General features: G+C 35.3%; 1 protein-coding gene across 4 annotated transcripts in view; it reads left to right on the forward strand.

The window, feature by feature from the left end:
- Window positions 1–25,162, forward strand: part of UBR3 (ubiquitin protein ligase E3 component n-recognin 3) — a 236,017-nt gene that overhangs the window by 183,172 nt on the left and 27,683 nt on the right. For all 4 annotated transcript variants that reach the window (XM_049887378.1, XM_049887377.1, XM_049887379.1 and 1 more), the window contains exons 31-32: window positions 7,610–7,715; window positions 16,411–16,511. In XM_049887378.1, the coding sequence (XP_049743335.1) occupies window positions 7,610–7,715; window positions 16,411–16,511 (207 nt within the window). The remainder of the gene's footprint in view (window positions 1–7,609; window positions 7,716–16,410; window positions 16,512–25,162) is intronic.

The following is a 25,162-nucleotide window of genomic DNA, read 5'->3' on the forward strand; positions in this document are numbered from 1 at the left end:
GAAAGATATTTGTGTAGTGGACAAAGCAACACCAAAGGAAGAGTCAATAGGGTTAGATTTTTGGTCTGGCATGTGCTTAGGCAAAACATTTGATGCTTTTGGCTTCAGTTTCCTGAGCTATAAAATTAGTAGATTAGACTGGATCATCTATTTCCTGACAGACGTTCATGATGGTTAACTCTGTGATGTTTGCAAATCTAAGGGTTTATTTCTGTTAATTAGCATCGGTAACATTCAGCATGAAAGTTAAATAGCTAGGCTTAGAGCTGCAGTCTAGAAGCTTGTAGAATTATTCTTTAGATAATTTACAGCCCTACACAATATTTTATTGTGGTTTTGTGAGTTTTTTCTGTTTTCTCTTTTAGTTTTGCTCTTTAAGTAATGCCTAAATAGAAAATAAGGTAGAAGCTGTTGATGAAATAGCTTGATAAGTAGAATGAGAGTCTTAGAGCTAAGAAGCTATGTAGTCTGAATCTTATCCAGTCAGGCATCTATTACCCACCCTCCTGATTATATATTTACTCTCTTCTTGAACACTTTCAGTAATAAGGAGCGCTTTGGGGATACATGAGGGACTTGGTAAGCCTTTTTAAAGGAAGTTGATTATTAAGAGACAGCATTTTGTAGACAAGATAGAGGATTAGATTTAGGACAAAATACTTATTTAACTTCATGGGTTCTGTTCCTCATAATTCCCAAATCAGAGGATTGTTGTAAGAATTTAATTTTATAATATATGTTCAAGTCTTCATAGACTATAAATATTTATATTATAATTTCAACTAGTACTGTACCACTCTCATTGCCAAATTGAAATCGAATAAGGAAGGAGAAGCAAGATAACAGTTAATTTTTTAGCTCAGGTTTTTCTTCTTGTTTTTTAGCACTTACTGACATTCTGTTGACCTGTTGAGAAATAAGGCTAAGAGGACAAAATGAGATTTACTCCCCAAGACTCATGTAGTTTATCTGTTGGAAACAAAATACTTTGTTAATTTGAGGAGGACTTGAATGAAGGGCTAAGAATGTGGCATGGAAATTTGAGTTAGAGAAGTGGCTTTAACTATTCTATAAAGCCTTACTGAAGGTCCTCAGATTTGTGGCCCAAGTAGCCAGGCCTTCCTGCATTTATAGTTTGAGTATTCCGGGAGCTAAATGCCATAGCTAACAGTTACCACTGTCAAGGCTTAGAGATTTTGGGATCTTGCTTGGCTTAGGGCAGGACAGCTCCTCTCCTCTGCAGTGGAATGAACTCTCGTTCAGTTTTAAATGTGGTACTCAAAGTAAGAGCTGCTCCTGGACCACACTTGTGAAGCCGCCTTTCCCACATCTCCAAGGCTCATTTCTCAGGGGTGTACAGAGGAACTGGGGGAAGCTGGCTCTGCTGTGAGTGGTGTATAGCCATACTTATTATTTCATCCTAGAATAAATGGACCAGAGCCATTTCCTCACTTTTGTTATTCAGTTACACAGAAACTGAGATTTTCCCGTGGTAATTTAGTGTCATTTGGTTAGTTGAGATTTTTTCACTGATAGTGGTTTGACCAATGATGATTAAACTGGTAAGAGTGAAATCTTGAATGATTTGACCCAGTTAAGTTTATCTTGTTACATTTTAACAGTGGTACAATTTCAGATAGAACCAATTTATAAATATCTTTAGGATAACTCTTCTGTTTAATATATATTTGTCTTATGACCAGTTAAAGTAAGAAATAATCTACCAGCTTTAGATTTCTTACAACAGAGATGGAATTTCCAAGCTGATTCTGAGCTCAGTGAACATCTGTTGCAAATACACTTTTGAATGATCTTTAACGTATAACAACTTCAGGCTTCAGTTCCTTAAGTTCTTTTTCCTGAGGTCAAAAAAATTGGCATAAGATTGCTTCTTTAGTGTGTCTATAAATGTGTGTGTGTGCACGCACACGTATTATACATGCATGTGAAACTCAATTGTATAATGAATTTGGAATTATGTTTTTATTATATATGTTTATATTTTTAATTGTTTTTATTGTGTGTGTATATATTTTTCATAATGTAGTCTCGCCTTAATCATAATGTTCATAAAGATAGAACAAATTGTTAAATCTTATTTTTTTAAGACTTGTTATAATTAAATCTTAAGTTTTATTAAAGACAGGTCTTAGTGGTCTTAGTTTTAGTAACTATGTGCATGTCTTGTGATTAAGCACATTATTATATTTTAGACTTGTCACAACTGTAAAGAATTTGATTAAATATTGCAGAAAATAGAACTCTGTGTTCCAGGTAAGTTGTTATAGCAATCAGCACAGAGAAGATGATGGTGAGAGCAAGTAGGTCAAGCATTGCATTAACAGAGTTGAAAGGTCATTCTCTTCTGGGGCAATGAAATTAGGGCTGATTAATTGGCCTACTTCTTTGTCACTGAGCCAGCGTGTTATTATGACAGAAAGTGAAGAGAATAAAACCATCATGAATTTTATGCTTATTTTACTGGATTTTTTATAGGATTTAATCATACAGTGTTCAGCATACTTTTTTAAAAAATATTACATATCAGAAGTCTTTGGGTGGCGCACATGGTTGAGCCCTCAAATACTAGAGGGAAGGTTGGCAGTTTGAATCCGCCCAGAAGAGCCTTGGAAGAAAGGCCTGGCAGGGTGTGTGTGTGTGTTTATGTAAAGAAATTTTATGCTTTTAATTATAAAAACCCCAAAGATGGAGTGAGAGAAATAACTAGGAAGCAGGAAATCTTGGATTCTGTTCTAAGCCTTTTCAGTAACTATGACGGTGACTAAGGCAAGGCACTTCCCTTCTCTGGGCGTATTTCATCATCCATAGAATGAGGGAGTATACAAAGATGAAAAAGATTCCTCTTAAAATTTGGTAATTATTTAATTATGGTAGGGGCTAGGAAAATAGGCAGATTGCAGCATTATTTCTGTGCTGGCAGAGGTTTCAATGCAAAACAGGTTAGTAAATGTGCAACTTGTATGCTTTTGATTAAATTAGCAAAACTTTAGATAACTGACCCTCATCTTGAAAGGAGATATTAAAAAGATTTCATTGATTGACTTAACACCTACATAAAAAAGAATACAAAGCTCTCCATACTGCAACTTGAGTTAATCTTGATATTTTTCTGTTAGAAGTATTTAGTCTTTTAAACACTTTTAGGTTTTAGTTTGTTAAACACTTTTTAAATTATATACTAATATTTTTTTTATAGTAAAAGCAGTCTCCTTATGCATAATATAATCAGAATAAAAGTTACTAATATATATTTTAATCATGTTAGTCTTCTTAAAACTTTCAGTGTTATCCATGGAACCAGGTTACTGGAAAAGTAGTTTAATGTTCCAATAAATTTGGAAAACTTATTTATCTCAAAAATGGTGATAGCAATATTACCTACCTCCTAGAGTTTATGTGAAAACTAATTCAGATAATCCATGTAAAGTGATTATTAACATAGTACTTGGCATGTAATAAATTCTCAACTAATGTTAGCCGTTAATAGGCTGAAGAAATTTTTTTTTTAATTGTGCTTTAAGTGGAAGTTTACAAATCAAGTCAGTCTCTCATACAAAAACTTACACACAGCTTGCTGTGTACTCTTAGCTGCTCTCCCCCTAATGAGACAGCACACTCCTCCTCTCCACCCTGTATTCCCTGTGACCATTCAACCAGCTCCTGTCCCCCTCTACCTTCTCATCTCACCTCCAGACAGAAGCTGCCCATGTAGTCTCATGTGTCTGCTTGACCCAAGTAGCTTGCTCCTCACCAGTATCATTTTCTGTCTTATAATCCAGTCCAATCCCTGTTTGAAGAGTTGGCTTTGGGAATGGTTCCAGTCTTGGGCTAACAAAAGGTCCAGGGACCATGTCCTTTGGGGTCCCTACAGTCTCAATCAGACCATTAAGTCTGGTATTTTTACGAGGATTTGAGATCTGCATCCCACTGTTCTCCTGCTCCATCAGGAATTCTCTGTTGTGTTCCCTGTCAGGGCAGTGATCGGTGGTAGCTGGGCACCATCCATTTTTTCTGGTCTCAGGCTGATGTAGTCTCTGGTTTATGTGGCCCTTTCTGTCTCTTAAGCTCATAAATACCTTCTGTCTTTGGTGTTCTTCATTTTCCTTTGTTCCAGGTGGGCTGAGACCAATTGATGCATCTTAGTTGGCTGCTTGCTAACGTCTCAGACCCCAAACGGCACTCTCCAAAGTGGGATGCAGAACGTTTTCTTAATACATTTTGTTACGCCAGTTGACCTAGATGTCCCCTGAAACCATGGTCCCCAGACCACCGTCCCCAGCGGTGTTTGGTTGTATTCAGGAAACTTCTTTGCTTTTGATTTAGTCCAGTTGTGTTGATCTCTCCTGTATTATGTATTTTCTTTCCTTTCACCTAAAATAGTCCTTGTCTACTGTCTAAATAGTGAATACCCCTCTCCTTCCCTCCCCTCCCTCGTAACCATCAAAGAATATTTTCTTCTGTGTTTAAAGTTTTTCTTGAGTTCTTATAACAGTGGTCTCATACAATGTTTGTCCTTTTGCAGCTGACTGATTTCACGCAGCATAATACCTTCCAGTTTCCTCCATGTTAAGTTGCACGGATTCATCCCTGTTCTTAATTGTTGCATCGTATTCCAATATGTGAATATACCATAATTTATTAATCCATTCATCTGTTGATGGGCACCTTGGTTGCTTCCATCGTTTTGCTCTTAATAAACAGTGCTGCAGTGAACATGGGTGTACATATATCTGTTTGTGTGAGGCCTTTTATTTCTCTTGGATATATTCTAAGGAGTGGGATTGCTGAATTGTATGGTACTTTTTATTTCTAGCTTTCTAAGGAAGTGCCAAATTGATTTCCGAAGTGTTCCAGTCTCTCCACAACCTCTCCAACATTTATTATTTTGTGTTTCTTGGATGAATGCCAGCCTTGTTGGGGTGAAATGGCATCTCTTTGTAGTTTTGATTTGCATTTCTATAATGGCTAATTATCATTAGCATTTCCTCATGTATCTGTAAGCTGCCCGAATGTCTTCTTTGGTGAAGTGCCTGTTCATATCCTTTGCCCATTTTTTAATTGGGTTATTTGTCTTTTTGTTGTTGAGTTTTTGCAGTATCATGTAGATTTTAGAGATCAGATGCCGATCAGATTTGTCACAGCCAAAAACTTTTTCCCAAAATCTTTTTGCTCTTTTGGTGAAATCTTTGGATGAGCATTAGTGTTTGACTTTTAGGAGTTCTCAGTTTAGTTATCTAGTTTCTCTTCTGGTGTTTGTGCATTGTTAGTAATGTTTCGTATACTGTTTATGCCATGTGTTAGGGCTCCTGGTGTTGTCCCTATTTTTTCTTCTATGATCTTTATCATTTTATATTTTGTATTTAGGTTTTTGATCCATTTTGGGTTACTTTTTGTGCATGGAGTGAGGTATGGGTCTTGTTCCATTTTTCTTCAGGTGGATATCCAGTTATGCCAGCACCATTTGTTAAAAAGACTGTCTTTTCCCCATTTAACTGTTTTGGGGCCTTTGTCAAATACCAGCTGCACATATGTGGATGGGTTTATGTCTGGATTCTCAATATTGTTCCATTGGTCTGTGTATCTGTTGCTGTACCAGTACCAGGCTGTTTTGACTACCGTGGAGGTATAATATGTTCTAAAATTAGGTTTGTATGAGGCCTTCCATTTTGTTCTTCTTTTTCAATAATGCTTTACTTATCCAGGGCCTCTTTCCTTTCCATATGAAGTTGGTGATTTGTTTCTCCATTTCATTAAAAAATGTCATTGAAATTTGGATCGGAATTGCATTGTATCTATAGATTGCTTTTGGTAGAATAGACATTTTTACAATGTTGAGTCTTCCTATCCATGAGCAAGGGTTTTTGAATTATGTAGGTCTCTTTTGGTTTCTTGCGATAGTATCTCGTAGTTTTCTTTGTATAGGTCTTTTATGTCTCTGGTTAGATTTATTCCTATTTCATCTTCTTGGGGGCTACTGTAAATGGTATTGATTTGGTGATTTCCTCTTTAATGTTCTCTTTGTTGATATAGAGGAGTCCAACTGATTTTTGTGTGTTTATCTTGTATCCTGATACTCTGTTGAACCTGGTGGATTTGAACTGCCGACCTCTTGATTAGCAGCAGTAGCACTTAACCACTACACTACAGATAGAAGAGATTAAAATAGCGGAAATAGTCCTCATAAGTAATCTCGTATTTTCCTTTACTTTTTCTTCATGTTTAATTCACAATTTAATCTAAAGAGAATTTAGGGGGAAGTATTAGGCAAAGCAAAAAGCTTTATGTAAGAGTAATTTATATGGATATTATTGTCCTTGTGTGGAAACTAGCAGATGTAGAAAAATAACACATTATTTCAGCAATAGTCCTTTAAATAGCCATACTAAGTATATAAAATGAGTTTAACAATAGCCTAGGATAAAATCCTTTTGAAGGATTTTTATAAAAGTTTGTAATGTTTATATTGGTGTTAATAAGAGAAGGGAGTCCTTCATTTCCTGACACTCAAAAAATACCTGTTAAATAAAGAGGCAGATTAGAATTTATGTGACATCTGTCAGTTTGGGGAACATATAAACCTTTTTCTTGGCCTAAGTGTATTTTGTCGTTTCTGCAAGACTCTCTTTACCTTACTTTTCCCCAAGCATACTGGTCTGGTAAAAGGGATATGTGCTATGAACAAGTATTAGAATAAGATTGGTTATAATATTTCACAAACCTTAAAAATGCTTTGAATAAAACTAAGATTAAGAAATTACCTATTGTGTAGAGATAACATTACATTTCCACTGACTGGCTTTTTGAAAAAGGAGTATCTTAAATTCATCTGAAAACTGTACTAGATTCATTTTGAATTTTTAATCATTTGAAAATAATTAAATATAAAAATTGGGTTAAAATATTAAATTTCTATGGTACCTATTCTGTGCTAAGTATGTCTATTTCTGCATTTCTGACGTTTTCATCTGCAGGCAGCTTAAAATTCCACTTGATGAGGCAGATAGGTCTTGAAATTTAAGAAATATTTACTGATTTGTCAAGATTATATTTTAAATTACATGGTTTATGAAAAATTAATGTCATAAAAATCAAAATTTAAAGCAGAAGTAATAATTCAAGATTTTTGCTTGATCTTTGATTTCTAAGTCATCTTTTGTATAAATCTAGGTATTCTTGGGTTTATGACATGGCTAATGATATGATGTTTCTAAAAATTACCTTGAATAAAGTGAGTGTTTGTGGTTTCTTTGTGAGAGTAGAGTATTGAAGATCGTGGTGAATTTTGGTTAGGCAGAGACCTCAATAGTGACATGTGCAAGTTGGCAAGTCTGCAGCACAAAGTCAAGGAAAAATGGGTCTGTGGCAGGGTGTGTGGGAGACAAACCATTTCTGTATTTAGGTTGTACATAAGGACAGTCCAGATTCTGGCTTAAAAGAGAGCATGAAATAGTTGATATTTAAACTTGATAGATTACAATTATAAGGATAAGAAACACATTTATTTATGAATTAATTAGAAATTTAGTCAGAATTTTATTTTGGAAGAATCACATGAACTTTCTAATTATCTCTTTTCCAATTTATTTAGATCAGTTGTTCCATGTATTAGCCTTGCACATGCGGCTCTATAGCATTGATTCAGAGTATAATCCCTGGAGAAAACTCACTCAGTTAATAGAGGACATGAATTCACAGTAAGTAGTATTGAAAGATTAAAGTTGATTAAAACTGTTCTTGAAAAATAAAGAAATATAATGGGATTAAAATTTCTTTATGAATGCATGGATTTTTTTTTTTTTTACATTTTTCTTATGAAACACAGAAATACACAATAAAAACTGAAAACAGCTTACCGTTACGTTGATGTTCTTGTTATTAGGTGTCGTCGAGTCAGTTCTAACTCACGGCACCCCTGTGTACAACAGAAGGAAACGCTGCCTGGCCCTGCACCATCCTTACAATCATTGCTATGTTTGAGTCCATTGTTGCAGCCACTGTGTCAATCCATCTTTTTGAGGGTCTTCCTCTTTTTGCTGACCATCTACTTGAGAAGCATGATGTCCTTCTCCAAGGACTGGTCCCTCCTGATAATGTGTCCAAAGTACGTAAGACGAAGTCTTACCATCCTTGCTTCTAAGAACGTTGTGGTTATACTTCTTGCTAGACAGATTTGTTCATTCTTCTGGCAGTTGATGGTATATTCAATATTCTTTGCCAATACCGTAACTTATAGGTGTTCAATTCTTTTTCGATCTTCCTTAGTCATTGTCCAGCTTTTGCCTGCATATGAGGCAGTTGAAAATATCAGGGCTACGGTCAGGTGCACCTTAGTCCTCAAAGTGACATCTTTGCTTTTGGACACTTTAAAGAGTCTTTTATAGCAGATTTGCCCAATGCAATATGTCTTTAAGATTTCTTGACTGCTGCTTCCATGGGCATTGATCGTGGATCCAAGTAAAACGAAATCCTTGACAACATCAATCTTTTTCCATTTATCATGATGTTTTTTATTGGCCCAGTTGTGAGAATTTTTGTTTTCTTTATGTTGAGGCATAATCCATACTGAAGGTTGTAGTCTTTGATCTTTCATCAGAAACTGCTTCAAGTCCACTTTACTTTTCAGCAAGTAAGGTTGCATCATCTGTGTATCACAGGTTGTTAATTAGTCTTTCTCCAGTTGTCATGCCCCATTCTTCATATAGTTCAGCTTCACGAATTATTTGTTCAGCATACAAATTGAAAAAGTATGGTGAAAGGATACAACCCTGATGCATACCTTTCCTGATTTCAGACCACGAAGTATCTCCTTGTTCTGTTTAAGCGACTGCTTCTTAGTCTGCATATAGGTTAGTGTGAGTACAAAAAGTGTTTTGGAATTCCCATTCTTTGTAATGTTATCCATGATTTGTTATGATCCACACAGTTGAATACCTTTACATAGTTAATAAAACACAGGTAAACATCTTTCTGGTATTCTCTGCTTTCAGCCAAGATCCAGCTGACATCAGCAGTAATCCTTGTTCCACGTACTCTTCTGAATCCGGCTTGAATTTCTGGCAGCTCCCTGTCGATGTTTTTGAATGATTTTCAGCAAAATTTTACTTGTGTGTGACATTAATGATATTGTTTGATAATTTCCTCTTTCTGTTAGATTGCCTTTTTTTGGAATGGGCACAAATATGAGTATCTTCCGGTCAGTTAGCCAGGTAGCTGTCTTCAACATTTTTTGGCATAGATGAGTGAGCGCTTCCAGCATTGCATCCATTTGTTGAAGAGTCTTAATTGATATTCCATCAATTCCTGGAGCTTACTTTTTTCACCAATGCCTTTAATGCAGCTTGGACTTCTTCCTTCTTTACCGTCTGTTCTTTATCCTATGCTACCTCCTGAAATAGTTGAATGTCAACTAGTTCTTTTTGTTACAGTGACTGTATATTCCTTCCATCTTCTTTTGTTGCTTTCTGTACCATTCAGTATTTTTCCCATAAAATCCTTCAGTATTGTAACTTGAGGCTTGAAGTTTTTCTTTAGTTCTTTCAGCTTGAGAAGTGTTGAGCTTGTTCTTCTCTTTTGGTTTGTTGACTCCAGGTCTTTGCACATATCATTGTAGTACTTTGTCTTCTGGAACTGCCCTTTGAAATCTTCTGTTCATCTCTTTTACTTTATCATTTCTTCCTTTCGCTTTAGCTACTTTACGTTCAAGAGCAAGTTTGAGAGTCTCTTCAGACATCTGTTTTGGTCTTTTCTTTCTTTCCTGTCTTTTTAATGACCTTTTGGCTTTCTTCATGTAAGATGTCTTTGATGTCATTCCACAACTCGTCTGGTCTTGGGTTATTAGTGTTCAATGTGTCTAATATATTCTTGAGATGGTCTCTAAATTCAGGTTGGATATACTCAAGGTTGTATTTTGGCTCTGGTTTACTTGTTCTAATTTTCTTTAGCTTCAACTTGAACTTGCATTTGAGCAATTGATGGTTGTTCCACATTCGGCCCCTTGCCTTGCTCTGATTGATGATATTGAGCTTCTCCCTCGTCTTTTTTCAGTAGATGTAGTCAATTCGATTCCTGTGTATTCTTTCTGGAGAGGTCCATGTGTATAGTGGCCATTTATGTTGTTGTAAACAGGTATTTCCAATGAGTAGGTCATTGGTCTTACAAAATTGTGTCATGCAATCTCTGGCCTCGTTTCTGTCACCAAGAGCATATTTTCCAGTTACTGATATTTCTTTGTTTCCAACTTTTGTGTTTCAATCACCAGTAATTGTTACTGCATCTTGATTGCATGTTTGATTAATTTCAGACCACAGAAGTTGCTAAAAATCTTCATTTTTTTTAATCTTTGGCATTAGTGGTTGATGTATAAATTTGAATAATAATGGTATTAACTGGTTTTCCTTGTAGGCATATGGATATTATCTTATCACTGATAGCATTGTATTTCAGGCTAGATCTTGAAGTGTTCTTGAGAATGAATGTGGCGTCGTTCCTCTTCAGTTTGACATTCCTGGCATAGTATACCATGTAATCAGAACGGTCGATATCAGTCCATTTCAGCTCAAAAAAATTTTTAATGCCTAGGATATCTATCTTCAAGAGTTCCATTTCATTTTCGACATCTTTTAATTTTACTAGATTCATACCTTGTAATTCCACATTCTGATTATTAATGAATGTTTGCAGCTGTTTCTTCTTATTTTGAGTCTTGCCACATCAGCAAATGAAGGTCTTGAAAGCTTTGCTCCATCCATATCATTAAGGCTGACTCTGCTTTGAGGTATGACCTTGAGTATATTCCACCTGAATTTAGAGACCATCTCAAGAATAGATTTGATGCATTGAACATTAATGACCCTTAATAGAGTTTGTACCGTTTTGCTTTTTCTCTTGCAGTATAAGAGAGTGCAGTTTCCTCACAGCCTTGCCAATAGAATACGTCCAACTTTTTAGATTTTTTTTTTGCCAAATCAGAAGAGAAGACATGATATTCCCGTGTCATTTTAGTTTTCGTTTCTCTTACTATAAATGCAGTTCAACATTTAATGGCTATCTGCATTTTCTTTTTATAAACTCTCTAATCTGTTGCCCATTTTAAAAAAATGAATTGGTTTTTTCCTCTCCAGTTTTAGGACCTATTTATGTATTATGGATATTAAATCCCATTGCTGACGAGTTGATTCTGACTCATAAAAAAAAAAAAAAAAAGACTCATAGCAACCCTTTATTTGTGTTTTCCTTTATTAATTCTGGTTTTTGAATTATAGTTAGAAAACAAAACAAAAAAAAAGGCCCTGGTTATAAAGAGATTTCTCCACGTTTTCTTTTACTATTTTTATGATTTTAAATTTTAGGTGTATTCCTCTAATCCATTTGGAATTTATAAGGAGTGGATCCAATTTTATTTTTTTCATATAACTATCAAATGTTCTGCTGCGTTGTCTTTCCCACAGTAGTAAGTTAAAGCAGGTTCACACATACCTGGATTTACAACAGAGGTGGCATTGCAGAGCAGTGGGGGGAGGATAATCTTTATAATAAATAAAAACTGAAAAACCAAATCCATTCCTGTGAAGTCAGTCTGACTCATAATGATGCAATAGGACAGAGTAGAACTGCCCCCAAAGGGTTTTCAAGGAGCAACTTGTGGATTAGAACTGCTGACCTTTTTGGTTAGCAGCCTTAGCTCTAAATCACTGTGCCAAATCTGTTTGATTTCTGATGATGTTAAGTATTTCCATATCTATTAGACATTTGCGTACACTGTGAAATTTCTATTCAGGGCCTCTATTTTTTTCTACTGGCATCTTAATTATTTTCTAATGATCTGAATGTTTTTTTGTGTTTTAACATATTGAACCTTATTTTTTCAAATTTGTTGACCTTTTTTCCTAAAATATGTTTGCCTTTTAACTTTGTCATTTTTTTCTTGGCATCAAAAAATCTGTTGCTGTCAAGTTGATTCTGACTCACAGCAACCCTAAAGGACAGAGTTGAACTATCCCATAGGGTTTCAGGAAGCAGCTGGTGGATTTGAACTGCTGACCTTTTGGTTAGCAGCCAACCTCTTAACCACCGTGCTACCAGGGTTCCAAAATGCGATTGGAAAGGTGAGCAACTTGCTCAAGTTTGTATAGCAAGGAATTGGTGTATGTGGACTTCCAGTCTGTTGTGTGCCATCAGTCAATTTTGTCAAATCCATCAGACTTTGTATTTGTTTCCTTTTTTTTTCCCTATTACTTTCATACTTACACTGCCCATCCGCATTCAGTACACATGAGGACAGTAATAAATACGGCGAACATTTACGTCATGCTGCTCATCTTGTGCTTTGCAAGTATAATCTCAGTCTAAAATCTTACAACCTGTATGTTAACTACAATTTACATTTATAGCCAAAATCCGATATTTACTTTTATAGCCAATATTACAATGTGTTCCCAGTCTTAGGATTTGCAGTATTGAGCTGTTTTTTCTTCTTACAGTTTTCTTAGGGATGATTTTTAAAAATATATAATCTACTTGGACTTTATTTTCATCATCATTATTAGGTGAAAATCTAAAATTCATTTTCAAATAACCAGCTAATTTTTCCAGCAATTTTGTATCCTGTTTATTATATAAAAACCAGTTGTAGTCAAGTCAGTTCCAACTCATGGTGAACCCATGTGTTTCACAGCAGAACTGCACTCCCTAGGGTTTTCATGGATGTAACCTTTGGAAGCAGATAGCTAGTCTTTTCTTCTGAGAGGCCTCTGGGTGAGTCCAAACTGCCAGTCTGAATGGTCACAGCCAAGCGTTTAACCATTTGTGCAACACAGCGGGTCCTTATTATATATTATTTATATATTATAGGCCTGTTTAGGAGCTTTCCCCTTTGTTCTCTTGACCTCTGAGCCTATTTCTATGACAGTACCATGTTTTAACTTATTGAAGAGATATATTATGTATAAATATTTGGTTGGGTTAGGTTCTTATCCTTCCCCACATCTCTCAATTTTTATTTGCTGTTCTCACTTGTTTATTCTTCCAGGTGATCTTTAGAAACATTTTCTAAACCCTTCCTCTCACTTGTGACGTTGATTAAAATTAATTTAAACTCATTAATCTGAGAAGAACAGGTATCGTTGTAATGTATAGTCTTCTCAACTAGGAACATTCCCGTTCTTTTAATACTTTTTTTTGTATCGTGCAAAATGTTTGAAGTTTTTTTATATAAAGGCTAACTTCAACTTGTTTCTCAGATCAGAACTTAAACTTTTAGTTTGGTGAACTTCCCTTTCATAAATGCCTCCTTCCCCTACCCCCTGCTCTGCCTCCTTCCTGCCAGCCTCAACCTCAGAAGACCCTCTTATTTGTTCTTGTTGCATAGCAGGTTTACATATATTGTAGCAGTCTTTGCACTTTGTTGTAGTTGCCTATTAACCTGTCCTTGGAGACTTTTCACACTCATTGATCAAAACCCATGATACACAGTGCCCTCCCTGGTCTGGTCCCTGTTGACTTTGATCCTTCTCCTGCACATGCAGCCTTGGCTCTTCCTCATGTTCCTTATGCGCTGACATTCCAAACATGCTAGATTACTGGTTGTTCTTAACAGGCTTTGTTTTTTTTTTTTCTTTTAATTATCTCTTATCTTTGTACTTGCCTTGTACTTTTGATATCTTTTCTAAAGCTCATACACCCCTTTTGGTAAGAGTCTATTCGTCTTCAGAACTCTCTTGTAATATCTTCACCTGTATGAAATATTCCCTGACCTGACTTCTCCCCATGTTTGAGCAGGACCCATACTTCCCTTCTTGTGCTAATAGCACTGAGTTCCCATCTCTCACAACCCTTAATTCACCGATTTGTAATTTTAGCTATTTCCACCAGTGGAATAGGTATATTGCTTGGATGTAGGGACTGTAACTTCTTTAAATTAATTCATCAAACATCACGTTCATTTCAGGGCTCGAGCCACAAAACCACTTCATACAACCTTAAGCTTGTAGTATTTTAGTTCAAGATACTCAACCACTTGTAAAAATTATCATTTGTGAAATTAATACATAGTATACTAATTTGAGAAGCAGAATTTTAAAATAACAAACTTTATTTTAAAACCCTTTGGCCTGTTTTAGGGGTTGGAAAACTGGCTCGTGGGCCAAATTTGACAGGGGTCTGTTTTTTTTTTTTTTTTATGGCTTGCAAGCTAAGCATGGTTTTTACATTTTTAGAGAGTTGTAAAAAATCAAAGCAAAACAAAGAATAATATGCAATAGAGACCTGTGTGGCCTGCAAAGCCTAAAATCATCCCAAGCCTGGTTTGAAGTGTAGCTTCAGAATTAAGCTAATTCTGGAAGTTTAAGATTTATTTTTGTTCATTGACATTAAAAATTACACCTGGGATGAGAAAAATTAAATGTTCTAAAGGAATATTTTTAATTTTTTTTATAGTAAGATCTGCTTTATAATATATTCTATGTTTTTCATAGTACTAGAGTCCCTCAGTGATGTAAACAGTTAATGTAGTTGGCTGCTAAGTGAAAGGTTGGAGGTTCAAGTTCACCCTCAAAAGAATGGCCTGGTGATCTATTTCCAAAAAATCAGCTCTTGAAAACCCTATGGAGTATGGTTCTGTGATATACACAGGGTTGCCATGAGTCAGAATCAACTAGATGGCATTTGATTTTTCTGGCTTATACATTCCTAAGGATTACTATTTTATCTTTTATAGTGTATTTTAAGTTTAGTTGTAGTTATTCTCTCTCTCTCTCCTTTTTTCTTTTTTTTGAAACTTTGCAAATGTTAAAGATTTTATTTGAACTTTTTATGATATTCATAAAATTAAAACAACTTTTAAATAAGGTATTAACCATGTCTTTTCAGTGTAACTTGATTTGTAAACTGTATTATTCTTATTTGTAATATGAGTGATTTACTCTTTAGTGCTGTTTGTGATAGCAAGTTTTCTATGTTCTACCCCCTTTGTAGCTAAACTGATTCTCTCAAGTTCCATTTAATGCTTCATTTAATTTCTGTAATTGTAAGAGATCAGAAAGATTCATGTTCTATTTAATGTATCCCAGTTGTTAGCTTTAGTAATACAATAAATTTTTTCTCTGTAATTTCTTTGTATTAGGAAGAGTCAAGTAAATGTATGAAACAGTCTAAAAGATTATACTTTTTAGGCAAAAAATATGGCCCCTAATCTGGAGGGCATTATGCTGAGTGAAATAAGTCAATCAAAAAAGGACAAATATTGTATGAGACCACCATTATAAAAAACCAAGAAAAAGTTCACACACTAAAAAAAAAAAACAGTCTGATGGTTTCAGTGGAGGTGAGGGATAGGAACTTTGGTGAAGGGAAAGACAACACACAATGTAAGGGAAGTCAACACAACATGACCAAAGCAAAGTCATAAGAAGCTTCCACAGGCACATCTAAACACTTTTGAGAGACCAAGTTACTGGGGCTAAAGGCTGGGGACAATGATCTCAGGGGATATCTAGGTTAATTGGCGTAACAGTTCATAAAGAAAATGTTCTATCAACATCCTACCTTGGTAAATAGCGTCTGTGATGTTAAAAGCTTACGAGCGGCCATCTAAGATACATCGATTGGTCCCATCCTGTCTGGAGCAAAGGAGAATGGAGAAAACCAAAGACAAAAGGAAAATGTTTATCCAAAGGACTGATGGACCACATGAACCACAGCCTTCACCAGCCCAAGCCCAGAAGAACTAGATGGGGCCCGGCTACCACCACCAACTGCTCTGAGAGGGATCACAATAGAAGGTCCTAGACAGAGTGGGAGAAATACGTAGAACAAAATTCAAATTCGCCAAAAAAGATAAGACTTACTGACCTGACAGAGACTGGAAGAACCCCTTAGACTATGGCCCCAAAAACCCTACTACCTCAGAACTGAAGCTACTCCCAAAGTCCACCTTTCAGCTAAAGATTAGACAGGCCTATAAAACAGACAATAATATACATGAGGAATGTGCCTCATAGTTCAATCAAGTATACGAGACCAAATGGGCAACACCTGCCCAAAAGCAAAGACGAGAAGGCAGAAAGGGACAGGAAAACTGGACAAATGGACATGGAGAACCCAGGGTGGAAAGGGAAAGGCGGAAGAGTGCTGGCACATTGTGGGGATTGCAACCAATGTCACAAAACAATTTGTGTATAAATTTTTGAATGATAAACTAATTTGCACCATAAACTTTCACGTAAAACACAAAATTAAAAAAAAAGTATATATAGCCCCTAACTTTTTCTCTTGAAATTTCTCAGTTTATAAAAGTTTTATTTCTGTTCCATAGACATATATGTGAAATATAAAATGAGTTAAAAAGAAAGGATATACAATAATGTCCAAAGTGATTGTGCATTTTTGTTTTAGGCTGAGGAATGAAGAGCAACTTGAGGTTCCAATTCTTTATCATGATGTTACATCCCTTTTGCTCATCCAGATCTTAACGATGCCACACCCCTTACACAAAGGTATGTCTTTATAAGTCAGATTCTTAGACGATGTAATATATATAATGACTATTCTGGAGATTGTAGGTACAAATACAGTATTGAGTCTGATGGAATTTTTTTGAGATAAATAATTTTTTTTCTACTCTTGGTAAATAGCAACCATATCTATCTATACGAGATGACAATGAAAGAAATGTATTTTTTTTTTTTTCCTTACGAGTCTATTCTTTGCAGGTTTTTATTCGATAATACGGTTAGTACATGGGGAGAACTCTCTGAAAACCATTTTTTTTTTTTTAATTAAAGTGACAATAGAAAAGGAAATTTGGAAAATAAAGCAGAAACTCAGCCTTAATGCGGCTGCCCTCTCTACATGCGTACATATTTCAATACAGTAATAATCATATAAAAAATCAGTTATTCAAAATTTGATGTCTTATCATTTTTACTTAGTGCTAATATCATAGTGGAAGCCCTGGTGGTGTAGTGGTTAAGTGCCACGGCTACCAACCAAAAGGTTGGTGGTTCAAATCCACCAGGTGCTCCTTGGAAATTCTATGGGGCAGTTCTCCCCTGTCCTATAGGGTTGCTATGAGTTGGAATTGACTCGATGGCAATGGGTTTGGTTTTTTTGGTTTTGAATATCATAACACTGTGATTAATTTTATGTTAGCAACATTTTTATTGTTGCTTCATAGTCTTCATTAGTTTTAACTTGAAGACTTTAAATATTTAAAAAAAAAAAATTTCTATTGCTGTTGAGTTGATTCCCACTCGTAGTGACCCCATAAGGTTTCCAAGGCTGTAAATCTCTACGGAAGCATACTGCCACATCTTTCTCCTGTGGAGCTTGCTGGTGATTTTGAACCACCAACCTTTTGGTTAGCAGTCCAGCGCTTTAACCACTGTGCCACCAGGGCTTCAGTGTAGTCCATCAATTAGTTAATCATTCTGTGTTGGAAAGCTAGCTTTTTGTTTTGTTTTGTTTTGCTTTTTTGCAATTATAAATTACACTTCAGTGAACATCTGTGGGTGTATAAAGACCTTGTTACTGGAAAGACATTCTTTGTGTGTGGTTCAACTTGATCTTTTGATAAAACTTTTTACCTAAGAGTACGAAGTAATCATTAATTTTAAATATAGACAAATTATGATATTTCAAGTAATAGGAAGCGCTGTGAAGAGTAGAATGATGCTACCAATTACCAATAAACAGGCATAATATTTATACTAATACTGTGAATGTGGTATTAATGTTTTTTAATTAGAAAACATTTTTTCACAACCAAAGGATATGGGATTTTTTTCATGAACAGTGGCATAATAGGAACTTACAATTTAATAACTACAGTAAATAGTTTAGGGTTAGCCTTAACACTAACACCAGAATTTTTTTTAACCAATTTTAATGTAATTTTCAACCTATAAAGTCATTAACTGTAAGTGTACAGTTCAGTGAGTTTTAGTAAATTTAAACAGTTTTGCAGCCATGAATACAGTCAGTTTTAGAACATTTGCATCACCCCAAAAGTTGCCTTTTGCTCTTTTGCCCTAAGTCCCTTCTCCTGGCCCTAGGTCTGGCCCTGGCCCTAGTCCTGGCAACACCTGATCTGCTTTGTCTGTGTAGTTTTGCATTTGTAGAAATTATATATAAGTTGAATCATACAATAGGTAGTCCTTTTTCTCTAGCTTCTTTACTTAGCATGTATTTTAAAGATCTATCCATGTTGTTCTGTGTAATAAGTTTGATCGTTTTTGTTGCCGTGTAGTATTCTCTTGTATAGATGTGTCAAATTTTGTTTATCCCTTCCCAGTTGATGGACATTTAGATTTTTTCCATTTTTTGGCCATTATAAATAATGCTTCTATGAATATTCATGTACAAGTCTTTGTGTACATATATGTCTTCATTTCTCTTGAATATATAGCTAGGAGTGGATTTGTAGAATCTCATGGTAATTCTCTTTTTAACATTTTGAGAAACTGCCAAGCTGTTTAATGAGTTTTTTTTTTTGTTGTTTCTTTTTTAAATCGAGGTGAAATCACATGACATAAAATTAGCCATTTTAAAGTGAACAATTAAACGGCACTTAGTACAGTCACAAAAGGAGCCCCGGTGGCACAGTTGTTAAGTGCTTGGGTGTTAACTAAAAGGTAGGCAGTTCAAACCCATTAGCCACTCCATGGGAGAAAAATGTGGCAATCTGCTTCCGTAAAGATTACAGCTTTTGAAACCCGATGGATCAGATCTGCTCTGTACTGTAGGGTTCCTATGAGTCAAAATAAACTCTATGGCAACAGGTTTGGTTTTTGGGTTTCATATATTTACAGTGTTGTGCAACCACCTCCTCTATCTAGTTCCAAAACATTTTCATCACTGTAAAAGGAAACCCTGTACCCATTAAGCAGTTACTCCCCATTCTCCTCATTCCCCAGCTGCTAGCAACCACCAGTCTGCTTTAGGTCTCTGTGAATTTATCTATCCTGTGGGATATGTTATATAAATGGAATCATACACTGTCTGACCTTTTGTGTCTGACTTATTTCACTAGCATATTTTCAAGATTCATTCACATTGTAGCCTGTATCAATACCTCCTTCCTTTTTATGGCTGAGTAATATTCCGTTGTGTGTATATGCTACACTATGTTTATCAATTTATGGACACGTGGGTTTCCACCTTTTGGCTATTGTGAATAGTGGTACTGTGAACCACCATGCACAAGTTTTTGTTTGAACACCAGTTTTCAATTCTTTGAATATACCTAGGAGTGGACCTGCTGTGTTATATAGTAGTTGTATATTTTACTTGTTGAGGAATTGCTACAAACTTCAGATATTTTTTAATGTTATTTTTGGTGTGTTTGGCTATGTTGATGAATTTTATCATTAATTTTTTTTTTATGTCTGCAGACTTAAAAATCTAAACCTGTCAAACAGCCTCATTTGAAATCAATCTCTTTGTGAAATTAGCTTCAAATTCTTTAGATCCTTTGTGTCATTTTGGTTAATTTTCTTTAGTTTAGGAAAACAGTTGCCTTGGAGTCAGGCTGGTTTACTCATGATTGTTCTCTTCTAATTATACTAGTAGTATTCGTACTACTAATTTTGAAATATGGGAATTTTAAGAACTATTACCTTGTTTTGTAATGCATTCAGAATAATTTAATATCATATTTAAATACACATTTTTACATGTAAGTGTATTTATTCCATGAACCCAAAAAGCTAAAAGAGAAGAAAACTTGATTTTTTCTATAATTAGTATTTCATCTAAAAAGAAAAAGATTTCAGTGAAGAATAAAGGACCTGTTTTATCAGTGTCTAACTGAGAGCCACAACTGCTGCATCTTTCTCATCATCAGAGAGCATCTGCTAAGTAATTGTTGGTGCTGGATTTCAACGGAAGGTAAAATCAATGCCAGAAGGGAATGTAACAACATATTGCATTAACTGAACTTAGTCTACTTAATTCATTAGGAACAGATCCTAGTAGTGTTTTCTAAAATATAAAGGAAAGAGAGAAGAAAATGGATCTGCCAAATTTTCTAATAATGGTTAAGTGAATAAAGGAAAATTCCTACATAAAAATCCACAATATTCAGTAAGTAACCATCCCTTAAAAAATATTATTTAAAAAATGTTGCTTAACACTCTAGAGAACAGAGATGCATTTTATTCACAGACACTTGGGGGTCGGTTCTCAGCCCCATGCCTTGTTCAGAGCGTGACCCCCTGCTGTAATCAGATCCCGGTATATACACCAATCACCCCTGCCCCTCTAAGACAGTAGGACAGAGCCTGTACCACACACTTGATATCAGCTACCTGGAAACATGAGCTGATCTCATACAAGAAAACTGAACGGACTCCTAGACTGATATACCTCATAACAGCTCTAGCCAGATGGGGACAGGACACCAGAGCTCCAAAGGCGAAAATAATCAAGCTAGCTCACTCAAGCAACCCATAGGGGTATACCAAAACAAAACAAAGCAAGCAGCTACGACACAGTAAGCAAGCATAAACTAATACAATAACTTATACATGGCTTGGAGACAACAGCCGATATCAAGTCACATAAAGAAACAGACCATGATCACCTCAACAGGCTCTCAAAACAAAGAATCCAGGGATCTTCTAGATGAAAGTGCATTCCTGGAATTACCAGTTACAGAATACAAAAGTTTAATATACAGAACCCTTCAAGACATCAGGAAGGAAATGAGGCAATATGCAGAACAAGCCAAGGAACACACAGATAAAGCAACTGAAGAAATCAGAAAGATTATTCAGGAACATAATGAAAAGTTTAATAAGCTGGAAAAATCCATAGACTGCAATCAGAAATTCAGAAGATTAATAATAAAATCACAGAATTAGATAACTGAATAGAAAGTCAGAGGAGTGGAGAGCAAGTAGAAGCTAGAATTTCTGAACTCGAAGATAAATCACTTGGCACTAATATATTTGAAGAAAAATCAGAGAAAAGAATTTAAAAAAATGAAGAAACCTTAAGAATCATGTGGGACTCTATCAAGAGAAATAACCTATGAGTAATTGGAGTACCAGAACCAGGGAGGGATAACAGAAAACACAGAGAAAATTGTAGAAGATTTGTTGACAGAAAACTTCCCTGATATTGTGAAAGATGAGAAGATATCTATCCAAGATGCTCATCGGACTCCATATAAGGTAGATCTTAAAAGAAAGTCACCAAGACCTATTATAATCAAGCTTGCCAAAACCAAAGATAAAGAGACTATTATAAGAGCATCGAGGGATAAAAGAAAAGTCACCTACAAAGGAGAGCCAATAAGAATAAGCTCGGACGACTTGGCAGAAACCATGCAGGCAAGAAGGCAATGGGATGACATATTTAAAAAATCGAAGGAAAAAAATTGCCTGCCAAGAATCATATATCCATCAAAACTGTCTCTTAAATATGAAGGTGAAATTAAGACATTTCCAGATAAACACAAATTGAGGGAATTTGTAAAAACCGAACCAAAACTACAAGAAATAATAAGGGAGTTCTTTGGTTAGAAAATCAATAATATCAGGTATCAACCCAAGACTAGAACACAGGGTAGAGCAACCAGAAGTCAACCCAGACAGGGAAATAAAAAAAAAAAAACCAAACAAGATTATGGAAAAAAAAAAAAAAAACCCGAAACAGAGTAACAGCAATGTTATTATATAAAAGAAGACAACATTAAAATAATAAAGAGGGACTAAGAAATGTAATCATAAACCTTCCATATGGAGAGGAAGATACAGCGATACAAAGAAATAAAAGTTAGTTTTAAATTTAGAAAAACAGGGGTAATTAATAAGGTAACCACAAAGGAGACAAACTATCCTACTCATCAAAATAAAATACAAGGGAAAAATAGAGATTCAGCAGAAAAAAAATCAACAACAAATATGAGGAAAGGCCAATATATAAGGAAAATCTACTCAGCACATAAAATCAAGTGGAAAAAAGAAACTCAACACACAAAAAAGGACATCAAAATGATAGCACTAAATTCATTAAAAAAAAAAAAAAAAAGAGCTATCCATAGTCACCCTGAATGTAAATGGACTAAATGCACCAATAAAGAGACAGAGGGTGGCAGAATGGATTAAAAAACAAGATCTGTCTATATGCTGCCTACAAGAGACACACCTTAGACTTAGAGACACAAACAAACTAAAACTCAAAGGGTAGAAAAAAATATATCAAGCAAACAACAATTAAAAAAGAGCAGGAGTGGCAATATTAATTTCTGACAAAATAGATTTTAAAGTGACATCCATCAGAAAGGATAAGGAAGGACACTATATAATGATTAAAGGGACAATACATCAAGAAGATATAACCATATTAAATATTTATGCACCCAGTGAGAGGGCTGCAAGATACATAAAACAAACTCTATCAGCATTGAAAAGTGAGATAGACAGCTCCACAATAATAGTAGGAGACTTTAACACACCACTTTCGGTGAACCACAGCACATCCAGAAAGAAGCTCAGTAAAGACACGGAAGATCTAAATGCCACAATCAACCAACTTGACCTCATAGACATATACAGAACACTTCATCCAACAGCAACCAACTATACTTGTTTTTCTAGTGCACATGGAACATGCTCTAGAATAGACCACATATTAGGTCATAAAGCAAGCCTTAGCAGAATACAAAACATTGAAATATTACAAAGCATCTTCTTTGACCATAAGGTCATCAAAGTGGAAATCAATAATGGGAAAAGAAATCAAACACTTGGAAACTGAACAATACCCTGCTCAAAAAAGACTGGATTATAAAAGACATTAAGGATGGAATAAAGAAATTCAGAGAATCCAATAAGAATGAAAACACTTCCTATCAGAACCTTTGTGACATAGCAAAAGCGGTGCTCAGAGGCCAATTTATATCGATAAGTGCACACATCCAAAAAGAAGAAAGGGCCAAAATCAAAGAATTATCCCTACAACTTGAAGACATAGAGAGCAACAAAAGAAACCCAGAGGCACCAGAAAAAAATAAATAATTAAAATTAGAGCTGAACTAAAATAGAAAACAGAAAAACAATTGAAAGAATTACCAAGACCAAAAGCTGGAGTTTTGAAAAAATCAATAAAATTGATAAACCACTGGCCAAACTGACAAAAACAGGAAAGGAAGCAAATAACCCAAATAAGAAATGAGTTGGGCGATATTACAACAGACCCAACTGAAATTAAAAGAATCATATCAGACTACTATGAAAAACTATACTCAAACAAATTTGAAAACCTAGAAGAAATGGATGAATTCCTAGAAACACACTACCTACCTAAACTAACATAAACAGAGGTAGAAGAATTAAATAGACCCATAACAAAAGAAGAGATTGAAATGGTAATCAAAAAACTGCCAACAAAAAAAAGCCCTAGTCTGGACGGCTTCACTGCAGAGTTCTACCAAACTTTCAGAGAAGAGTTAACACCACTACTACTAAAGGTATTTCAGAGCATAGAAAAGGATGGAATACTACCAAACTCATTCTATGAAGCCACCATATATCCCTAATACCAAAACCAGGTGGAAAAAAAAGACACCAGAAAAAAAGAAAATTATAGACCTATATCCCTCATGAATGTAGATGCAAGAATCCTTGACAAAATTCTAGCCAATAGAATTCAACAACATATCAAAAAAATAATTCACCATGACCAAGTGGGATTTATACCCGGTATTTAGGAATGGTTCAACATTAGAAAAACAATTAATGTAATCTACCACATAAATTAAAAAAAAAAAAGACAATCAGGATTTTATCAATTGATGCAGAAAAGGCATTTGGCAAAGTTCAACACTCATTCATGATAAAAACTCTCAGCAAAATAGGAATAGAAGGAAAATTCCTCAACATAATAAAGGGCATTTATACAAAGCCAACAGCCAACATCACCCTAAATGGAGAGGGCCTGAAAACATTCCCACTGAGATCGGGAACCAGACAAGGATGCCCTTTATCACCACTCTTATTCAACATTGTGCTGGAAGTCCTAGCCAGAGCAATTAGGCTAGACAAAGAAATAGAGTGCATCCAGATTGGCAAGGAAGAAGTCAAAGTATCTCTATTTGCAGATGACATGATCTTATACACAGAAAACCCTAAGGAATCCTCCAGAAAACTACTGAAACTAATGGAAGAGTTCAGCAGAGTATCGGGATACAAGATAAACATAGAAAAATCAGTTGGATTCCTCTACACCAACAAAAAGAACATTGCAGAGGAAATCACCAAATCAACGCCATTTACAGTAGCCCCCAAGAAGATAAAATACTTAGGAATAAATCTTACCAGAGATTTGAAAGACTTATACAAAGAAAACTACAGCACACTTCCGCAAGAAACCAAAAGAGATTTACATAAGTGGAAGAACATACCTTGCCTATGGATAGGAAGACTTAACATTATAAATATGTCCATTCTGCCAAAAGCGATCTATACATTTAACGCAATTCCAATCCAAATCCCAACGACATTCTTTAATGAGATGGAGAAACAAATCACCAACTTCATATGGAAGGGAAAGAGGCCCCGGATAAATTAGGCATTACTGAAAAAGAAGAACAAAGTGGGAGGCCTTACTCTACCTGATTTTAGAACCTATTATACTGCCACAGTGGTCAAAACAGCCTGGTACTGGTACAACAACAGATACATGGACCAATGGAACAGAATTGAGAATCCAGACGTAAATCCATCCACATATGAGCAGTTGATATTTGACAAAGGCCCCAAAACAGTTAAATGGGGAAAAGACAGTCTTTTTAACAAATAGTGCTGGCATAACTAGATACCATCTGCAAAAAAATGAAACAAGACCCATACCTCACTCCATGCACAAAAACTAACTCAAAATGGATCAAAGACCTAAATATAAAATCTAAAACAATAAAGATCATGGAAGAAAAAATAGGGACAATGTTAGGAACCCTAATACATGGCATAAACAGTTTAAAAAACATTATGAAGAATGCGGAAGAAAAACTAGATAACTGGGAGCTCCTAAAAATCAAACACTTATGTTCATCCAAAGGCTTCACCAAAAGAGTAAAAAGACTACCTACAGACTGGGAAAAAGATTTTAGCTATGACATTTCCGATCAGTGCCTGAACTCTAA

This window comes from Elephas maximus, chromosome 6, assembly GCF_024166365.1.
Source record: "Elephas maximus indicus isolate mEleMax1 chromosome 6, mEleMax1 primary haplotype, whole genome shotgun sequence".
NCBI classification, from domain to species: Eukaryota; Metazoa; Chordata; class Mammalia; order Proboscidea; family Elephantidae; genus Elephas; species Elephas maximus.